Here is an 18,966-nt window from a genome sequence, read left to right as displayed (position 1 = left end):
TATTGGCACCAGTGGGAGAACTTTATTTATGGCTCATCCGCCATGGTGCCACCCGCTGAATGGGAGATTTCATGGACGCCAGACACCCTCAGTAATGGCTAACTTACCACTGTTTGTCAGAGTTGCACGCCCTAGCCACAACAGGCACACACACTGCCACATATGGAGAGTTTTCAGCTCAGGCACCAACAATGCGATTGGTGCATGGTTCGAGGGCTGCCACTAGCCAGGTAATTTACGATTGCTCCCCACAACAGGACAGCTGATGTGCTGGGTTTTGGGTGTATTACTCTATTAAAGGGAAGGATGCAAATATATCTACAGCGTCTTTTTAATGAAACGTTGTCGGAAGTGTGAACTCGTGCCCTAAATCATACACCAAGTGCAAGCAGAGAGTGCACCAAGGAAACCATCTGATGGAACGTCAGGGGCAAAGGGTAGTTTATGTTTAAACTTGCGACACAGAAAGGAAGTAAGGCTGTACACATCCAGAAGGGAGAAACAAGGAAAGGAATGAGCAAGTTGCGAGGGCATCTATGAACGCACTCTGGTAACATTATCAGGAAAACTGATTCTCAGAATGTTAACTGCAAAAAGATGGGTAAACTAAATTTACTTTTTGTCAAGAAACCCACAAAAACGTACCTACGATGCTCTGTCCAGTGTATGGGGAGTTGGTGTATGAATTACATGCCAATGTTTCAGTGAATTCTGGGAAATCTGAGTCATAACTTACATTTTTTCCCACCAATTTGTTCAGCATTGTTCATGTTTGCAATAGTTGAAATATTATTAATGTGTTGAGTGAAAGATCTATTCCGATGACACTGTACCAGTTAATAGCTGCAAAGTACAACTTGTGGGTGGCGTGGCTGATTATAAATGTGCCCTTAACTTTCAATATATGGCTTTACGTGTGTACAGTTTGTGAAGTGTGGAACGCACATGCTGCCTTGCAGTACTGGAGAAAGTTACCCCTTGCTGGAGCCTCCTGGCAGAGGTTGCTCCTCCTCCATCGGCTCGGAGCTGCTCTCGACGCCTGCCTGCTGCCTTTGCTGTTGCTGCAGGAACTGCGCCAGTGACGGAAACTTCTTTGCGAAGCACCGCTCCTGCTCGACGTCCATGGGCTCCTCCTGCCCTTCTGGAGAAGTCACGGCTGGCTGGACTCCTGGCTCCATCACACTTGTGCCTGAAACGAGGTTTCCACCTGGTAGGCTATTCCAATGAAGGCAGATGCTAACACGTGAGTAGTAGCCGACCATCCGTTTATTACGTCATACTTACAAAACGCTACCCACTTACAGGGGAATAGAAAACTGGTAGAAGTCTACCTTGGGGGAAGATCTGTTTGGGCTTCAGACAAATGTAGGAACACACTAGGTGATGCTGAGACTACAGCTGTTTAGAATATAGGGTAAAGAAATATATGCCTGTCTGAAGAGGTATCTTGGCAGTATGACTGGAGTACATTACAACAGGAACTAAAGAGGCAAGGAAGAAGTAGTTTTGTACAAAAACCAGACCTTAGTTGTATGAATCTAAGGACACGAAGGTGAATCAGTGGGACACAGCTGTAGCCCACCACCGATCTTGTTCAGGCTGTACATTATGTAATCAATAAACGCAGCCCAACAAATCTGGAGAGGGAATTAAGTTCAGAAACCAAAAACTCAGGTTTACTGATAGCACTGGCGTTATATCAGCTGGCAAAGGCCTTTAAAGAGCAGTATAGCGGGATTTTTAAGATGAACAGGAACTAAACAAACAAGGGTTGATGACTGTATATACACACAGACCAAACTATTTTGGCCAAACCAGTATATTTGTAGATGCCACGCTGTAAATTGTGTCATGACATTCCCTTCCATTTACTTGGAAATTTCATTAATTTTTTGTTGGCCTTTAGCCCATCCGCTGTGTTACTGATGAGTTATGTTGCCAAATACAAGGCCAGTCAAAATAAACAACGAAACAGCCACTGAAGAAGGGGGAGAGCTTTTTCATGGAGGACTAAAAACGATGGAGGAAAATTTACTTTGACAAACCCGGAAACGTAAGTGGCGTGGATCAACGGAGTTAAAGCAACCTGAGGAAAAAGCAAAAATTTGGAAAAAACAGGAGAAATAAAAGTTCTGAGCAAATATAAAAAGTTACAGCAGCTTAAAAAAGAAAGAGGTAGTGCGATATAGACAGAAGAAAGAAAATAAAACCTAGCGAAACAAAAGGTACTGGAAAGAAAGCAGGAAAGACCTTTTATGTGCATCTCTTTAGTCCAAAGAAAATTAAAAAACAGCCTTGAGTAAATACATAAAATGTCCATCAGCTTCTTACAGCCCGCAGAACACCATGAATGTAAATAGTTGTAAACAAGGGAAATGGGAGGTAGTCTAAATGACATCGTGGTGTTGAGTCAGTGCAGCAGCAAGCAGCTTTCAGACCAGTGTCACGCTGACAGATTTTCTCCATTCAACAATATTTGCCGTTGATATAGGTGACAACGATTTTAACCGCGACATGACGCCAGGTAAAGTAGCGACGAAGTGGAAACTGCCAATGCTTGCGACAGAAATGAGCTTTTTAGTGTTGTTGCAACTAGCATATGACAAGATGAATTTTCATTCTGAGATTAAATATGCCCACTAAAATGATGGAATCCAATTATTACACTACAACAGGAACTAAAGAGGCAGGGAAGGAGAAGTTATGTACAAGTTGTATAGAAACCAAACCTTACGCCAGGGAACTATAGTTACACACGAAACTTCAGGATTATTGTTGTGCTCTTCAAGCCAAAGACTGGTTTGATACAGCACTCCAAGCTACTCTATCCTGTGCAAACCTCTTCATCTTGGAAGAACTATGGCAACTTACATCCTCTGAATCTGCTTACTGTATTCATCTTTTGGCCTCATGATTTTACCCCCACACTGACCTACAATACTAAATTGCTGATCCCTTTATGTCTCAATGTGCTCTATCAACTGATCCCTTCTAGCCAGGCTGTGCCACAATTTTTTCTCCCCTATTCTGTTCATTAATTCATCTATCCATCTGACCTGTAGTCTTCTGTAGCACCACATTGCAAAAGCCTCAATTCTATTCTTGTCTGAACTGTTTATCGGCCATGTTTCCGTTCCATAAATGACTACACTCCATACAAACATTTGCAGAAAGGGCTTCCTGACAAATGTATTCTTTATGCCAAATTTCTCTTATTCAGAAATCCTATTCTTGCCATTGTCTGTCTACATAGGCCATCATGAGTTAATCTACTGCACAAGTAGCAAAAGTCATCTATTTTGTCTCATTTCATAATCTAATTCCTCAGCATCGCGTCATTTAATTCGAGTACATTCCATTATCCTTATTTTGCTTTGTTGATTATCTTATATCCTTACAAGACAGTGTCCATTCTGTTAAACTACTCGTCCATGTGCTTTGCTGTATCTGACAAAATATCATTGGCAAACCTCAAAGTTTTTATTTCTTCTCCCTTGACTTTAACACCTACTTAAATTTTTTGTTTCCTTTACTGCTGAATAGAGATTGAGTAACATTGGGTATAGGCTACAACCCTGTCTCACTCCCTTCTGAATCACTGCTTCCCTTCGTGCCCCTCGACTCAAATGCCGTCTGGTCCCTGTACAAATTCTGAGTAGCCTTCACTACCTGTATTTTACCCCTGCCACCTTTAGAATTTGAGCGAGTATTCCAGTGCACATTGTGAAAAGGTTTTTCTGACTCTTCAAGTACTAAAAACGTAGGTTTGCCTTTCCTTAAAGTATATGCTAAGAGAAGTTGTAGGGTCAGTACTGCCTTGCGTGTTCCTACATTTCTCTGGAATGCAAATATTCCCCAAGGTCGGCTTCTACAAGATATTCTCTCCTCCTGCAAAAAAAATTGTGTTAGTACTTGGCACCCATAACTTATTAAGCTGATAGTTCAATAATATTCACTCCAATCTGGATCTGCTGTCTTTAGAATTTTAATTATTACATTCTTCCTGAATGTCTGACGGTATTCCGCCTGTATCCTATCTACCCTAATGTCTGTAGCATGTTTGAGCTTTGTCGCTAATAATTAACACTAATTTACAAAATAAAGGAAGCAAGAGACTGTACCGTTGAAGAAAAAATGCAGTTATTAGCTGGTTATCCAAATGAACGACTCGAATGACATTTAATGCATTATGGCATACGGACGGAAGTACAGTAAGCCTGGAATTTGCTTCACAACAGGCGGTGTAGACGGCCTAGTGTTGCCTGCGACAACTGCAGCTGCAAGGAACTAGCACCTCGGCCCATTCCACAGCGACAGCCACAGGCGGGAGCTTCATCCCAGTGTGGTGCTTCGTCTCCAGTTCACATCCCTTACTCCTGTTCCCGACGCGACAGGAAACAACTTCACCGCAGAGAATCGCCTGGTGAGTGATTAACCAGAGCCCGTGTCACCCTATCCAAGCGCCGCCGTAAGGTTGCTTGGCGGTGCGCAATTCTTGGCCAGCACTTCGCATTGCCGAAGCAGTCACACGGCTTAAGGTCTGGAGCAAATTATGTGGTGGCTAAATGCCTGTTTCAAGCGCAAATGTTTGGTGCAGTAACAGTTTCTCGGCGTGCAGGAACTGCTTGTCTTTGCCGCTTTCTCTTGGAGGGTACATCTGCAATATTCAGAAGGCGGTTTGAAGTTAAACTGCAGTCGGGGGCCTCCACCGCGTGGCTGGCTCCGAGATCTGGCCTTGTCTGAAGCCTCGTTTGGGTAGCGCTGCTAGCGTTCAGGGAATACAGCGCTGTTACTAAGTAGAGGAAAGGTGCCTAATAAGACACTTTTGTAACTCCATTTAAAAGACCTAAAATTAAGTGCAATTGTATTTTTTTATGATGTTGATAATATCTTGCAGTGTTTAATTTTATCATACAATTATCGTATTTGCAATAATAAACAATATTTTAGAGTAGTAATTAAATCACAAACAAGGTATTTCGTAGAAATGAGATCAAGGTTTCCTAATATGAGACCGTAATAATATTTTTCTTTATTTTATTACAGAATATGAACATGAATATACAATTTTTACATGTTCATTCAATTCTGTTATCCTTCACTCATTTCACAGTACTCAGGTTTATATTTACGACATCCTCAGCAAACAAAATTGTCTTCTGTGACATCGCAATCTTCATGAGCCCAGCGATAACACTTCGTCCACTGTGCCCATGTCTCCTCGTGTTTGCCCAGTACAGAACAGACACGCTGCGGCGTCGTCGCCACTGCTGCCTGAATCCCCACCGTCCTCAAGATGGACATCGGATGCCGAGTCACTAGACGATTCTTCTGCTGTCAGCATGGCGATGAATTGAAAATTCATGTTCCCTAAAGATGTTTCTGTTGCATGGGATGAGACCTGTTTTTCTGAAGGCATTCACAGATGCTTCCATTGTTGCTGCTCGGTTGTAAGCTGCCCCAAATAACCTGTCTATTAATAATGGGGTTATAACACGACCTGGGCTACTTGCCAACCACGTTTCTATCTCTTGGGCATAGTAGGTTTTCAAAGGCCCCATAAATCCAACGTCAAGGGGCTGCATTTTATGCATTGTGTGAGGTGGCAAACATACAACATGAACATTGTTTTCACGTGCTTTATCTATCGCATCGAGATTCTTTGTATGGGAATAATGACCATCAAGAATCAAAATTACAGGGTCATTTGAAGATGGCTTTACATGACTCACAAAATGATCAAACCACTGAGTAAAAATGTGAATTTGTATCCGGATACTTAGATGACAAGCAGATATTGATCCTGCAGGTGCACTGTCCATCAATTCCTGCCTCATATTCTTCCTTGGGAAGACGATTAGTGGTGGAACATAAGTGCTAGTTGCGTTCATACACGTTACAACTGTGATGTTTCCCCTTTCTGCTGAAGTCAAGGTAGCAACTTCCCTTTCATAGCAATAACCTTGCTGTGTGTGCTGCTCAGACGTCACCCCAGTTTCGTCAACATTTAAGACTCGATGCGGGTCATGGTTCACTTCAGGTAGCACAGACCCGTAAATGTCAAAAAATCCCCCAAATTTGCGGGAGTGAAAGCTTTCACTCTTGCTGCTGCTAGACCCTGCGGAGTTCTCATTGATAAAATGGGATGTCTCTTAAGGAAAGCTAGGAGCCATTTCTTTCCTGCTGAAGTCTTTCCTGAATTGAAGGGATTCTTCAGCCTGTTCCTGACAGCTGACTGGAAGGCCGTGCTTCGTATGTCCTTACATTTAAAATCATAAAATCGCTCTTCCATTGCAAGGTAGTATTTCACTAGTTCATCTTCAAGTTGAGATGAGAGAACAGGCCTTCTGCCAAGATTAACACCAACCAGCTTCTCGGGTGTACGAATTTTATCCTTCACATACCTTTCCAAACTACGTTTTGATACAGCAAAATCTTTTCAGGCTGTTAAGTACCCCATCTCGCCATTTCTCTCACATGTAATGGCACGAACCATGGCGGCTTTATCCCACGTTTTCCTTTTAGGTGCTAGTGCCATCTACAAAGAATAAATACAATTAGACGTACTTCTTAAAGGACTTCAACTTCTATGATTTTACTTGTTAGATTATATTTTATAAGTACAGTGAACAGAGTAATAGTGATCAACTTCTGGGCAAAATACTGCCTTGGAAGAAAGTTCAAAAAAACATTCCAATTTCTAATCATAAGACTAGTCAAAGCAATCCCTGTTTATGATAATTTAATCGAATTAAAATAAACGCTGTTGCCAGAATTTTACTACAGTAAATGATAAAATATTATCTCATGATAGTATTGCGTAAACTGCATATAACAAATCGTAAGAGAACGAGTTCCCAATATTCGATAGGTATCGTAATATGCGACACTGTCGCGTATTTGGATCCCCACACTATCACATATTAGGAATTTCACCATCTTACGCTAAGAGTCACGCACTTGCTAACAACGTTCGTTGGAAAATGAACTTAATTGTCAATAATTATAGGTAATACCGTCACAAATAATAAAAGTACAGTAATATCCACTAACCTTTAAGCCGAAATATTGTCTTAACACCGCTGTCGCAAAAACTCAGTACGTAGAGGTTGATACAAAATTTGTGTACGGCTCAACTATGGCGTCCTACTCGCTGTGTCGTCGTCTGGCACGCAGTAGATGTGTTCAAGAAACTCTCCACCAGAGTGCAACCCCTAACATGAGCACAGTTGGGGTGTCATTAGGGAACTATCACATAATTGGCACCTTTCCTCTACCCGTGTGTCATCCGAAGACTGCAGAATCAGATCATTCAAAAAATGGACGTAAGTCGGTGCATACAGAACCTACGCTATACACTGAGGTCACTAAAGTCGTGGGATAGCGATATGCACGAATACAGATGGCGGTACCATTGCGTACACAAGTTATGAAAGGGCAGTGCAAAGGCGGAGCTGTACTCCGTATTACGGCCTCACGCCGGGAATTAATAGACTTTAAACGCGGAGTGGTAGTTGGAGCTAGGCACACGGGACGTTCCATTTGGGAAATCTGTAACTAATTCAGTATACCGAGATCCACTGTCAAGAGTGTGACGAGAATAAATTTCGGTTTCTAGCTTTCGCCACATACAACGCAGTGGCCGACGGCCTCTACTGAATGATCGAGACCAGCTGCGTTTGCTTACATTTGTCAGTGTTAACAGACAAGCAGCATTCCTTGGAATAACCGCAAGAATCAATGTGGGACGTACGACGAACGTAACCCTTAAGACAGCGCAGCGAAGTTTTGTGTTAGTAGACTACAGTAGAGGCGATCGACGCGAGTGCCTTTGCTGACAGCATATCGCCTACAGCGCCTCTCGTGGACTCTTGACAATCGGTTCGCATCTAGACGACTGGGAAACCATGGCCTGGTAAGCTACAACCAATTTCAGTTGGTAACAGCTGATTGTAGGGTTCGAGTGTGGCGCAGACCCCCACGGATCCATGGACCCATGTCAGACACTGTGCAAGCTGGAGATGGCTCCATAATTATATGGGCTGTGTGTTTAGGTACTGTGTTCTCTGGTCCAAATGAACCTATCTACAGGAAATTGTTACATTAGACTATGATACCGTTTTCCATCATCCAAAGACATCATGTTCCCAAGTAACGATGTCACATCACTGGGGCACAGTTGTTCATGACTGGTTTGAGGAACATTCTGGACAATTCGATCGTATGATTTTGCCACCCAAATTGCCCGTCATGAATCCCATTTAACATTCATGGAACATAACCAATAGGTCAGTTCGTGCACAAAGTTCTGTACAGCCAACACTTTCGTAATTCTTGACGGCTGTAGAGGCTCAATATTTCTGCAGGGGACTGCCAATAATTTGTAGAGTCTACAGCACGTCGAGTTGCCGCTATACGCCGGGCAAAAGCGTGCCGAACGCTGTCAGGAGGCATCCCATGGCTTGTCACCTCAGTGTAAACTCCCGTTGCTGGTGCTCTGTATAGCCCGTTTCTGATGCGGTGAAACTCATTTAGCGGCACGCAACTCATTGAAGTTGCTGTTGCCGCTGCCGCCGACGTAACAGCTCACATCTGGCCATTGGGTTGCCTATGTGAAGGCGCGAACTATTCTGATTACTCCGAAATGGAAACCGCAGAAAATCAAAAATGTTTCATCTGCGACATTTAGGCACATCTTCCAGCTACTCCTCTACATAGTCGCCGCTCCGACTTCGACATTCTTAATTGCGCGGTACGAAATTTGCAGTACTCTGGTCATTCTTTCCACCAATTCCCTACTCTGGTTTCCAGCTGGATGTGTGCCAAAATTCTGTTTTCATAGCCAGCGGTTCACGTGAGCAGAAATGACGATCAGAGGTATGGTGAGTGATCTAACGCTTCGCATCGAAAATACTGAATGAACAACTTAGTTGCACCAGTATGATGTGGAGAATTGTCATGAAGGACAGGATAAATGTCCAACGTCCCTTTTTCAGTGAAACATGCGAGAAAACCACACAAAGCTACGGTGGAGCAGTCAACAGAGGCCGAAATATGCGTGTTCGTGACTATAGCAACTCCACACTGAATTCACGGTGCGCAGTCTGATGTAAATCAGGTGAAGAGCGACAGAATGAAATACACCGGCCTCCAATGGGAACGTAGGACCAAGGAATTTGAAGTACTCTCCTGGGAGTCAGAATTCCGGAAAAATTGGTGTTTTATGCAGATGCTAACCTTGATGGGTGGCCTGGAAGGAGCTAAATAGCGGAAGCTGAGAAGAAGGGAAATTTTGTGGGAGTTTCACTTACCAGAGCAGGCATTGGTCGGCGCTGGGAAGCGACACACAATTAACGCAACTTGCGCTGCAATTGGCGTAAGTTATTTTGCTGGAGGGGACACCGAGGCGAAGAGCAGACTGGCAGAAGTCTCCGTAGGGGTCTTCCGTTCCCAGGTTGCCTAGAGTGCAGACGTTTTCTTTACTCAGCTTGCCTGAGAGTGAGCACCTCTGCAGTTTAGGGCTTAGCAAACGGAACGATTGAGTTTGGAGATAAAAAGGTTTCATTCAGCTATGTACTGAGCAAGATAGCTAGGAGTGAATAGACGAGCGCAGCCTTGCAGCACCACGAGGCCGGCCGACGTCCACACAACGAGCCGCCCCGCCCCGCCACACCACGCCGAATTCGGTGATATTGCGCACACTCTGGCTTGAGTTAGGCCACTGATTAATTTGTTGGATCACGTCGGCAAATTTTCCACGAGGGTTTCATGGGACGTGTATTGTAGAAGTCGATAGGAATTAAATTTGATTTACCGCGTTTTACTCCACGTAAACGCAATTTATTCTTAATTTTATGTTCAACATTTGCATCTGGCGTTCAGTAGCTGAATAAGATGAATGTGCACCCCTTTTAGTTAAAAGGGATCAATTCTGAACCAATCAATGTCAACACTGCCACCGCAGTTCAATCAGGAGTGACTGGGCCTTATTACTTTCTTTGCGTTATCCGATATTGCGGCAGTTTTGCACTCTCTGTTGATCTGTTAGTCAATTAGCTGGGGTCAACACTCGCCAAAACCAGGTAAGTGATGGGTGGAGTGTTACACAATGTACAGAAGTTAAACCGAAGAACAACTACCTACTGCAATTAAAGAAAATATGTACTTGCAAACACAAATTTCTAGGTCAAATGTGTGTGTTCTGAACTGTTTCAATGATTTTTCCTATTCGTCCAGTTCTCAGGAGGGTAATGAATCTACAACGTCGCCTTTGTCAATAACTTCCACCACTAACGAAGTGTTATCGCTTTTTCATATATTTTGTAACCATATTTGGTCTTTTTTGTAAAAAAATTTTCACCATGACCTCATTTCACCGTTCAGGTACGATACTGCACAGCATACACCTCACAAACTACCAAATATTGACTGACGTGTGAACGACAACGATCCATATAAACAGACGCGTCTTAGCACAGTATCAGAATGGCAGCGGTAGTTGCTGAGTAGACGGTTGAGACGAGACTGGCGATCGCCTACAAGGCGGCTCACGTCTGCTCTGTGCCACAACACTTACCGGCCGCCTGCAGCACGACAGCCCCTGGATATGCAGCTACAGCAGGCAGCTCCTCCACCTCCATGCCGCCTTCCTGCGGAAAAAAAGAATGTCCATTAATGTCTCGCCGAGCACAGACGATGGGGAGTCGGTGGCGAGGGAACCATTCGGGGAACACTGTCCTGTAGAATTTTTATTTATAGAGGTAATCCGTAAAACTACACTTCCACCTTCAGTCACGTATATTTCCCTACCACTCACTCATTATGAGTGGGCAGCACGGTGCTGTCAGGCGCCTAACTTACACAAAAGATGGCAGCTTGGTGTCAAAGCGCGTTCTGCAAATAAAGGTTTTGGAAAGTAAACGTGGGCGAGTGCAAATATTTCATAAATTTAATACTTTTGGAACTATCACACCCAACATCGGCAAAGCTAAGTAACGATAATGATTCTGCATTACATGAGTTGGAACATGTTACGACTATGTATTTAACTATAAACCAAGTAACGCATTGAAGCTAGTTCAGTCAAAGCAGAAATCTTGATGAAATGAACTTTTTCTTTTATTTGTTCATACTACACTATAACTACTTTGACATTTTGTTGGAGGTGTATGAAGTCTCAACATCGCGACACAGCTGACGTGCGATACCAACCCAGTTCCATCCAAGGCTACAGGGGGCAGCACCCCAGACTCAGGTAATCGTTAATATTTGAGAGCGGAATATTTACGTTCAGTTTAAAGACGTTGTTCTAAGTTAAGTAAGGTAAGAAATGGCTGAGCACTATGGGACTTAACATTTGTGGTCATCAGTCCCCTAGAACTTAGAACTACTTAAACCTAACTAACCTAAGGACATCACACACATCCATGTCCGAGGCAGGATTCGAACCTGCGATCGTGGTGGTCACGCAGTTCCAGACTGAAGTTCCTAGAACCGCAAGGCCACACTGGCCGGCCTAAGTCAGGTAAGAGCATGTCATTATCATACATAATGCATTAACTAAAAACTTTTAAACTATTTTACCCAATTCAGTTATAATTTTAATCTGAAGCAGCTTCTTATGTTGGAATTCTATCCAAGAGAAAAGAATTCTATCCAAGAGAAAAGAATTCTATCCAAGAGAAAAGAATTCTATCCAAGAGAAAAGAATTCTATCCAAGAGAAAAGAATTCTATCCAAGAGAAAAGAATTCTATCCAAGAGAAAAGAATTCTATCCAAGAGAAAAGAATTGCAATTTTCAAAAGGGCAAAGATACAATAGATCTGGACAAAAGATTTTTAGACAAGTAAAGCAGTCATTTCGATGAATATTTTACACCAACTTGTGTTGGAGGTGGAATGTCGTTCCTTGCCTCCAGTCTCTAACCTGACTTCCATGAGGAGCCTAAACTTTAACGTGGGTTCCGAACCATGGTGGTAGTCTGCATTTCTCATGTCAATTTTCGAAATTTGAAAGTAGTGACAAAAATCTCAGGATTCTCTGGAGACTGAACATACCTTTGGAATCTTAGTTTTCCTGTTACCACTGAGCCACACTATTACGCATAATGTGTAACGACACCGAAGATTTAAGAAGGACGTAAACTAATCTTTGGCCTTCTTACGAAACACTAAGCAAAGTTATAGAAATTCATAATAAAATGTTTATTCATTGTAGTAATGATTTAGAAAGGTAAATATGCATGCCGACGTACTATGCGTTAATCACTTAACCCTCGATAAAACTGGTCGGAAAAGCCGGGGCCAAAATATTTGTGGTCGGGAACTCCATGACGTCACAGGTCGCAGATACCATGGTCAGGCAGCAAACGGCATACACTGAGTCCGACTGTGATCCTGGCAATTCTGTAAACTACAGCTGCATCCTAAGCTCAAAGGCCACAGTTGTGGGCTCCAAACTTTGAGTGAGCGTTTAACGTATCTGCGACGACCATCGGCTGGCTTTGAGACCTGACAGTTAAATCTGCTCCTAAGTCGGTATATGCTTTCGTAACTAAACTCTCCACAAGGAGACGTCTGTACCAGATATGTACAATCTGTTTTTCCGTACTATAAATGGCCCTTACTGTGCACCAGATTCTCTTCCTTTCGGAGTGAATCGTTCTTTTACTTGTTTCAAGTATTTGTAATGGGGCGTTTATGTTTAGCTCCAAGATGTGCGATAAGCTGTACGACGACGAGTAAATTATTTCAATGTTTTCATTTCCAAAAGATGGAAAACTGGTAAATAGTTACACCGGATGTGTGCTTGCTTTGCTACATACAACAGCCACCATCACATGCATTTGCAGAATTATTGCAGGCCGAATATATTTGTTAAAGGGTAAATTTCAGACAGATCCGCACAGTGCATTTGGGCGCTATAGAAAACTAAGTGCAGTCTGTTACTGCATATCAATCTCGCAGGTGTTAAATGTAGAAAATTAGTGCATTTGAGTGAGATCTGCGTTTAGCAACTTGTGTTAAATACATGATACCTGCTTATTTTTTTGTTATGGTTTAGGGGCGCAAAACTGCTACGTTCATTAGCGCCCAGTCTGTGGCTTAGGAAAAGCTGAAAACGAAACTGGAAACCAGCAGCAATGGGAGCAAAACTCAAAAGTGGGGAAACCAAAATCAGAAGGAAAGCTTAAAAAGTCCCTATAGAAGGTGGGTTGTTTGTCCCCCAAAAAGAGCTTCAAATTACTGACGTCATCTCACTGGCACTAATGAACTCGAGAACGCGATCGGCTGATCGCGTGTCATCTGCTTAAATTGAAGATGTATCAGGCGACAGCTGTAGACGGGCGCGTAACGGAGTAAAATAGAGGCACAAGTAGAAGGTGTCTCACCCTCCACAGTTGAGAGCAGTGGGGACAGAGTGGGGGATGATCGCCACTTAAAAGATGTCGATGGCTAAAAAGACAGTGCCCTATCCAGAGTCTAGTTAAAATTACCTCCTCCCGACAATGAGTTCGGGAGGAAGAGGTCCAAGCACAGGGAAGAGCATTCACGTCCCACAATTTATTATTGGGATGTGTCGACCAATGTGCATGCCATAAAAGAGCAACACGACGACATAAAACACTCTGTAGATCGGCGAAGGGAATCATGCGAATAGCTGGCCGAAGAAGAGAGACTGCAGCCTTGGCTGCTATATTGGCCACCTCATTTCCACAGATACCAACATGTCCTTGGAGGCAGTGGAGGCAGTGGAGGCAGTGGAGGCAGTGGAGGCAGTGGAGGCAGTGGAGGCAGTGGAGGCAGTGGAGGCAGTGGAGGCAGTGGAGGCAGTGGAGGCAGTGGAGGCAGTGGAGGCAGTGGAGGCAGTGGAGGCAGTGGAGGCAGTGGAGGCAGTGGAGGCAGTGGAGGCAGTGGAGGCAGTGGAGGCAGTGGAGGCAGTGGAGGCAGTGGAGGCAGTGGAGGCAGTGGAGGCAGTGGAGGCAGTGGAGGCAGTGGAGGCAGTGGAGGCAGTGGAGGCAGTGGAGGCAGTGGAGGCAGTGGAGGCAGTGGAGGCAGTGGAGGCAGTGGAGGCAGTGGAGGCAGTGGAGGCAGTGGAGGCAGTGGAGGCAGTGGAGGCAGTGGAGGCAGTGGAGGCAGTGGAGGCAGTGGAGGCAGTGGAGGCAGTGGAGGCAGTGGAGGCAGTGGAGGCAGTGGAGGCAGTGGAGGCAGTGGAGGCAGTGGAGGCAGTGGAGGCAGTGGAGGCAGTGGAGGCAGTGGAGGCAGTGGAGGCAGTGGAGGCAGTGGAGGCAGTGGAGGCAGTGGAGGCAGTGGAGGCAGTGGAGGCAGTGGAGGCAGTGGAGGCAGTGGAGGCAGTGGAGGCAGTGGAGGCAGTGGAGGCAGTGGAGGCAGTGGAGGCAGTGGAGGCAGTGGAGGCAGTGGAGGCAGTGGAGGCAGTGGAGGCAGTGGAGGCAGTGGAGGCAGTGGAGGCAGTGGAGGCAGTGGAGGCAGTGGAGGCAGTGGAGGCAGTGGAGGCAGTGGAGGCAGTGGAGGCAGTGGAGGCAGTGGAGGCAGTGGAGGCAGTGGAGGCAGTGGAGGCAGTGGAGGCAGTGGAGGCAGTGGAGGCAGTGGAGGCAGTGGAGGCAGTGGAGGCAGTGGAGGCAGTGGAGGCAGTGGAGGCAGTGGAGGCAGTGGAGGCAGTGGAGGCAGTGGAGGCAGTGGAGGCAGTGGAGGCAGTGGAGGCAGTGGAGGCAGTGGAGGCAGTGGAGGCAGTGGAGGCAGTGGAGGCAGTGGAGGCAGTGGAGGCAGTGGAGGCAGTGGAGGCAGTGGAGGCAGTGGAGGCAGTGGAGGCAGTGGAGGCAGTGGAGGCAGTGGAGGCAGTGGAGGCAGTGGAGGCAGTGGAGGCAGTGGAGGCAGTGGAGGCAGTGGAGGCAGTGGAGGCAGTGGAGGCAGTGGAGGCAGTGGAGGCAGTGGAGGCAGTGGAGGCAGTGGAGGCAGTGGAGGCAGTCCTGAATCCGGTGGACCAGAGGGTGGACAGGGTAGAGAGCTTGGAGACTGAGGAGAGAGCTAAGGGAGTCTGAGCAGATAACACTGTATCCGCTGATACTGACGGATGTATTGAACAGCCTGGAGAACAACATAAAGCTCCGCAGTATAAACTGAACACTGGTCGGGAAGCCGAAATCGATTTGGGGTGTCGCCAACAATATAGGCACTCCCAACACCAAACGATGCTTTTGAGCCATCAGTGTAAATAAATGTGGCATCCTTTATTTGTGCGCAGAGAGCGGCAAATGGCCGACGATAAACAAGAAAAGGGGTACCATCCTTGGGAAACTGACAAAGGTCACGGAGCAGGCAGGTCTGGGACCGGAGCCAAGGCAGTGCTGTACCCCAGGTTGTCAAGAAAGTTTTAGGAAAGCGGAAGGAAAGAGAATGGAGTAGTTGAGGGAAGCGGACTACCGGTGGTAGTAGGGAGGAAGGGCGGTCAAAATACCCTAAATCCAAGGAGGCGTCGAAAAAAATGTCATGGGCAGGATTTGCAGGCATGGAAGACAGATGGCTAGTGTAACGACTCAAAAGGAGAGCTCGCCGATTGGACAGCGGAGGTTCAGCAGTCTCTGAAGGCTTTCCACAGGGCTGGTGTAAAAAGTTCCAGACACTAAACGTAATCCACGGTGGTGGACAGAGTCGAGACGCAGAAGAATAGACGGCCGAGCAGGAGTAAACAAGGCTTCCATAGTCCACTTTCGAACGCACTAAGGCGCGATAGAGGCGGAGAAGGACCACTCGGTCCGCTCCCCAGGAGGTGCCATTCAGGACACTGAAGGTGTTGAGGGATTGCAGACAGCGAGCCGAAAGATAGGAAACGTGTGAGGAGCACAGTTTTCTGTCAAACCTAGAACCCATGAATTTAGCGACGTCCGCGAACAGGTTGACGGGGCCTAGATGTAAGGAAAGCAGAAGAAACTCCGTACGACGCCAAAAATTAACACAAACGGTCTTACTAGGAGAAAAGCGGAAGCCGGTTTCGATGATCCAAGAGTGGAGGGGATCGAGACATCCTTGAAGACGTTGTTCAAGAAGGCTGGTCCGTTAAGAACTGTAGTAGATCGCAAAATCGTCCACAAAGAGGGAGCCCGAGATATCAGGAAGGAGACAATCCACAATGGGCTTTATGGCAATGGCAAACAGTACAACACTTAGCACAGAGCCCTGGGGTACCCCATTTTCTTGGGAGAAGGTACGGGAGAGAGTGGTGTTCACCCGCACTTTAAATGTGCGCTCTGCCATGAATTCACGAAGGAAAAGGGGCAGCCGACCTCGAAAGCCCCGAGAGAACAGTGTGCAGAGGATGCCTGTCCTCCATCAGGTATCGTATGCACTCTCAAGATCAAAAAATATCGCTACTGTTTGTCGTTTCCGGAGAAAATTGTTCATGACATAAGTGGAGATAGCAACAAGATGGTCGACTGCAGAAAGATACTTTCGGAAACCACATTCGGCAAGTGTTGAAAGACTGCGGGACTCCAGCCACCAGGCTAAACGGCAATTCACCATACGCTCAAAAACCTTACATACACTACTCGTGAGAGAAATGGGGCGATAGCTAGAGGGGAGATGTTTGTCCTTTCCAGGTTTCGGAAAAGGAACGACGATAGCTTCCCGCCATCGTCTGGGAAAAGTACTGGCGGTTCTAATTCGATTACGAAGGCGTAGGAGGTAACGCAGAGTATGGTATGATAAATGCAGCAACATTTGTATGTTGATACCATCCGGTCCTAGGGCGGAAGAGCGAGAAGACGAGTGTGAATGTTGGATTTTCCGCATGCAGAAAACAGTATTGTAGCTTTCGCGAATTTGAGAGGAGAAGGCAAGAGGTTGCACTTCCGCTGCACATTTATTCGGGAGAAACGCTGGCGGGTAATTTGAAGAGCTCGAAATCTCAGCGAAGTGTTGACCCAATTAGTTAGAAATTGCGACGGGGTCCACTAACGTATCACGCGCGACAGTGAGCCCAGAGACCAGGGAGAAGCGAAGCGCGCCTGAGATCCGTCGAATCCGACTCCAAACATCCGAGGAGGGAGTGAAGGTGTTAAATGAGCTAGTAAAGAAGTCCCAGCTTGCCTTCTTGCTATCGCGGATGACGCGATGGTATCGCGCACGGAACTGCTTATAGCGGATACAGTTTGCCAAAGTAGCATCGTGTCTGAAAACGCGAAGAGCATATCGCCGATCACGCATTGCGTCACGGCATGCCTCGTTCCACCAAGGAACTGGGGGGCGCCAGGACATTTCGGAGGTGCGAGGTATTTGACGATCCGCAGCTGTAAGAATAACTTCTGTAATATGAGTTACCTCATCGTCGACGCTAGGAAAGTGACGGTCATCGAATGTCGCTAGAGACGAAGAAAGTGTCCAATCGGCTTGGGCAAACTTCCAGCGTCGCGAGCGCATATATGGCAGGTGAGGCTGCAGTCTAAGGACACATGGAAAGTGGTCACTCGAGTGTGTATCGTCAAGGGCGAACCATTCGAAGCGCCGAGCTAGCGGAACAGTACCGACCGAAAGGTCCAAGTGAGGCAAAAAAAAAATGTAGGGACCCCAGTGTTGAGGCAAAATAGATCCGCTTGGTGGAAGATGTCTAGCAATAGTGAGCCACGCTGACAAGGATGTGGAGATCCCCAAAGCGGGTGGTGGGCATTGAAGTCCCCAACCAGCAAATAGGGGGGGGGGGGGGGTGGAAGCTGACCAAGAAGATGACGTAGATCAGCTCCTGCCATTGGTGTGGATGATGGAATGTACACAGTACAAAGAGAAAAGGTATATCCAGAAAGGGAAAGACGGACAGCGACAGCTTGGAAGGAAGTGTTTAAGGGGATTGGGTGATAATGGAGAATATCATGGAGAAGAATCATGAGTCCTCCATGGGCTGGAGTGCCTTCAACAGAAGGGAGATCAAATCGGACGGACTGAAAATGGAGGAGAACAAAGCGGTCATGGGGACGCAGCTTTGTTTTCTGAAGACAGAAGATGACTGGCGAGTAGGATCGTAAGAGGATCGACAATTCATCCCGATTGGCTCGAATGCCGCGGATATTCCAGTGGATAATGGACATAGGGTGAACAGAAAATGGAGGAATGTGACCGACGTTGCCGTCGACTGATCGACTGCTCAGAGCTTGCGACCGACAGCATGGAATGGCATTCAGCCAAAGGCAGAAGATCCTGATCCATAGGTTGTTCTGGAGCAGCTCCTGCCACCAGCGATCGGCCGGTTGATCAGCCATCAGCAGTGCGCCTCGGCGACACAGAAGAGGGCCGAGGGCGATTACCGCCAGGTGGTGCTGTAGGTGAGACACGCCTTGGCGGAAAAGGAGAACTGGGTTTCTTAGTAGCCTTCTTGGAAATATGATGTTTAGATGGAGGAGGAACTGATGGTTGTGAAGTTGGGGTACATAAAAAATCTTCAGGTGTATGCTCTTTTTTCGAAATCTTGGTGTCTGACTTATGGGCTGGAGATGTAGCAGAACCCGATGAAGGGTGAGCCATAGAGTGGGCAGTCTAAAGTGGTGAGGTTGAACGGGCGATCTTTGCGCTGGCCGATCTGACGACCTTGGCACTAAAGATGTCTCAAGTCTGCATGGCCGCCTCCTATGTTGGCCGAGGAGAAGCAAGGACAGTGCTGTATTTTCTTGTCTGAGGCATGGTGGGCTGTCGACTGGCGAATAATTTTCGAGCAGCAAATGTCGACACCTTTTCCTTCACTCTGATTTCCTGGATGAGCTTTTCGTCTTTAAAAACGGGGCAATCTCGAGAGGAAGCAGCGTGGTCACCCATACAGTTGATGCAGCGAGGGGATGGAGGTGGACAGGCACCCTCATGGGCATCCTTGCCACACAACACATTTGGCCGGATTGGAACAGGACTGGCTGGTGTGATCGAACCGCTGACACCGATAACAACAGTTAGGGTTTGGGATGTAAG

The 18,966-nt window shown here is 46.3% G+C and overlaps 1 protein-coding gene across 1 annotated transcript in view; it reads right to left on the bottom strand.

Moving 5' to 3' along the window:
* The window catches only part of LOC126416590 (cardiomyopathy-associated protein 5-like), a 91,193-nt gene extending 80,553 nt beyond the window's left edge, over window positions 1-10,640 (bottom strand). Inside the window, exons 1-2 of the mRNA XM_050084343.1 lie at window positions 10,577-10,640; window positions 976-1,189 (exon numbers count right to left, since the gene is read on the bottom strand). Coding sequence (XP_049940300.1) covers window positions 976-1,189; window positions 10,577-10,640 — 278 coding nt within the window. The remainder of the gene's footprint in view (window positions 1-975; window positions 1,190-10,576) is intronic.
* Between the last annotated feature and the right edge of the window lie 8,326 nt (window positions 10,641-18,966).

Source organism: Schistocerca serialis, chromosome 8 (assembly GCF_023864345.2).
Source record: "Schistocerca serialis cubense isolate TAMUIC-IGC-003099 chromosome 8, iqSchSeri2.2, whole genome shotgun sequence".
NCBI classification, from domain to species: domain Eukaryota; kingdom Metazoa; phylum Arthropoda; class Insecta; order Orthoptera; family Acrididae; genus Schistocerca; species Schistocerca serialis.
The sequence above is the reverse complement of the archived record's forward strand: the minus strand, read 5'-3'. Positions and strand labels throughout refer to the sequence as shown.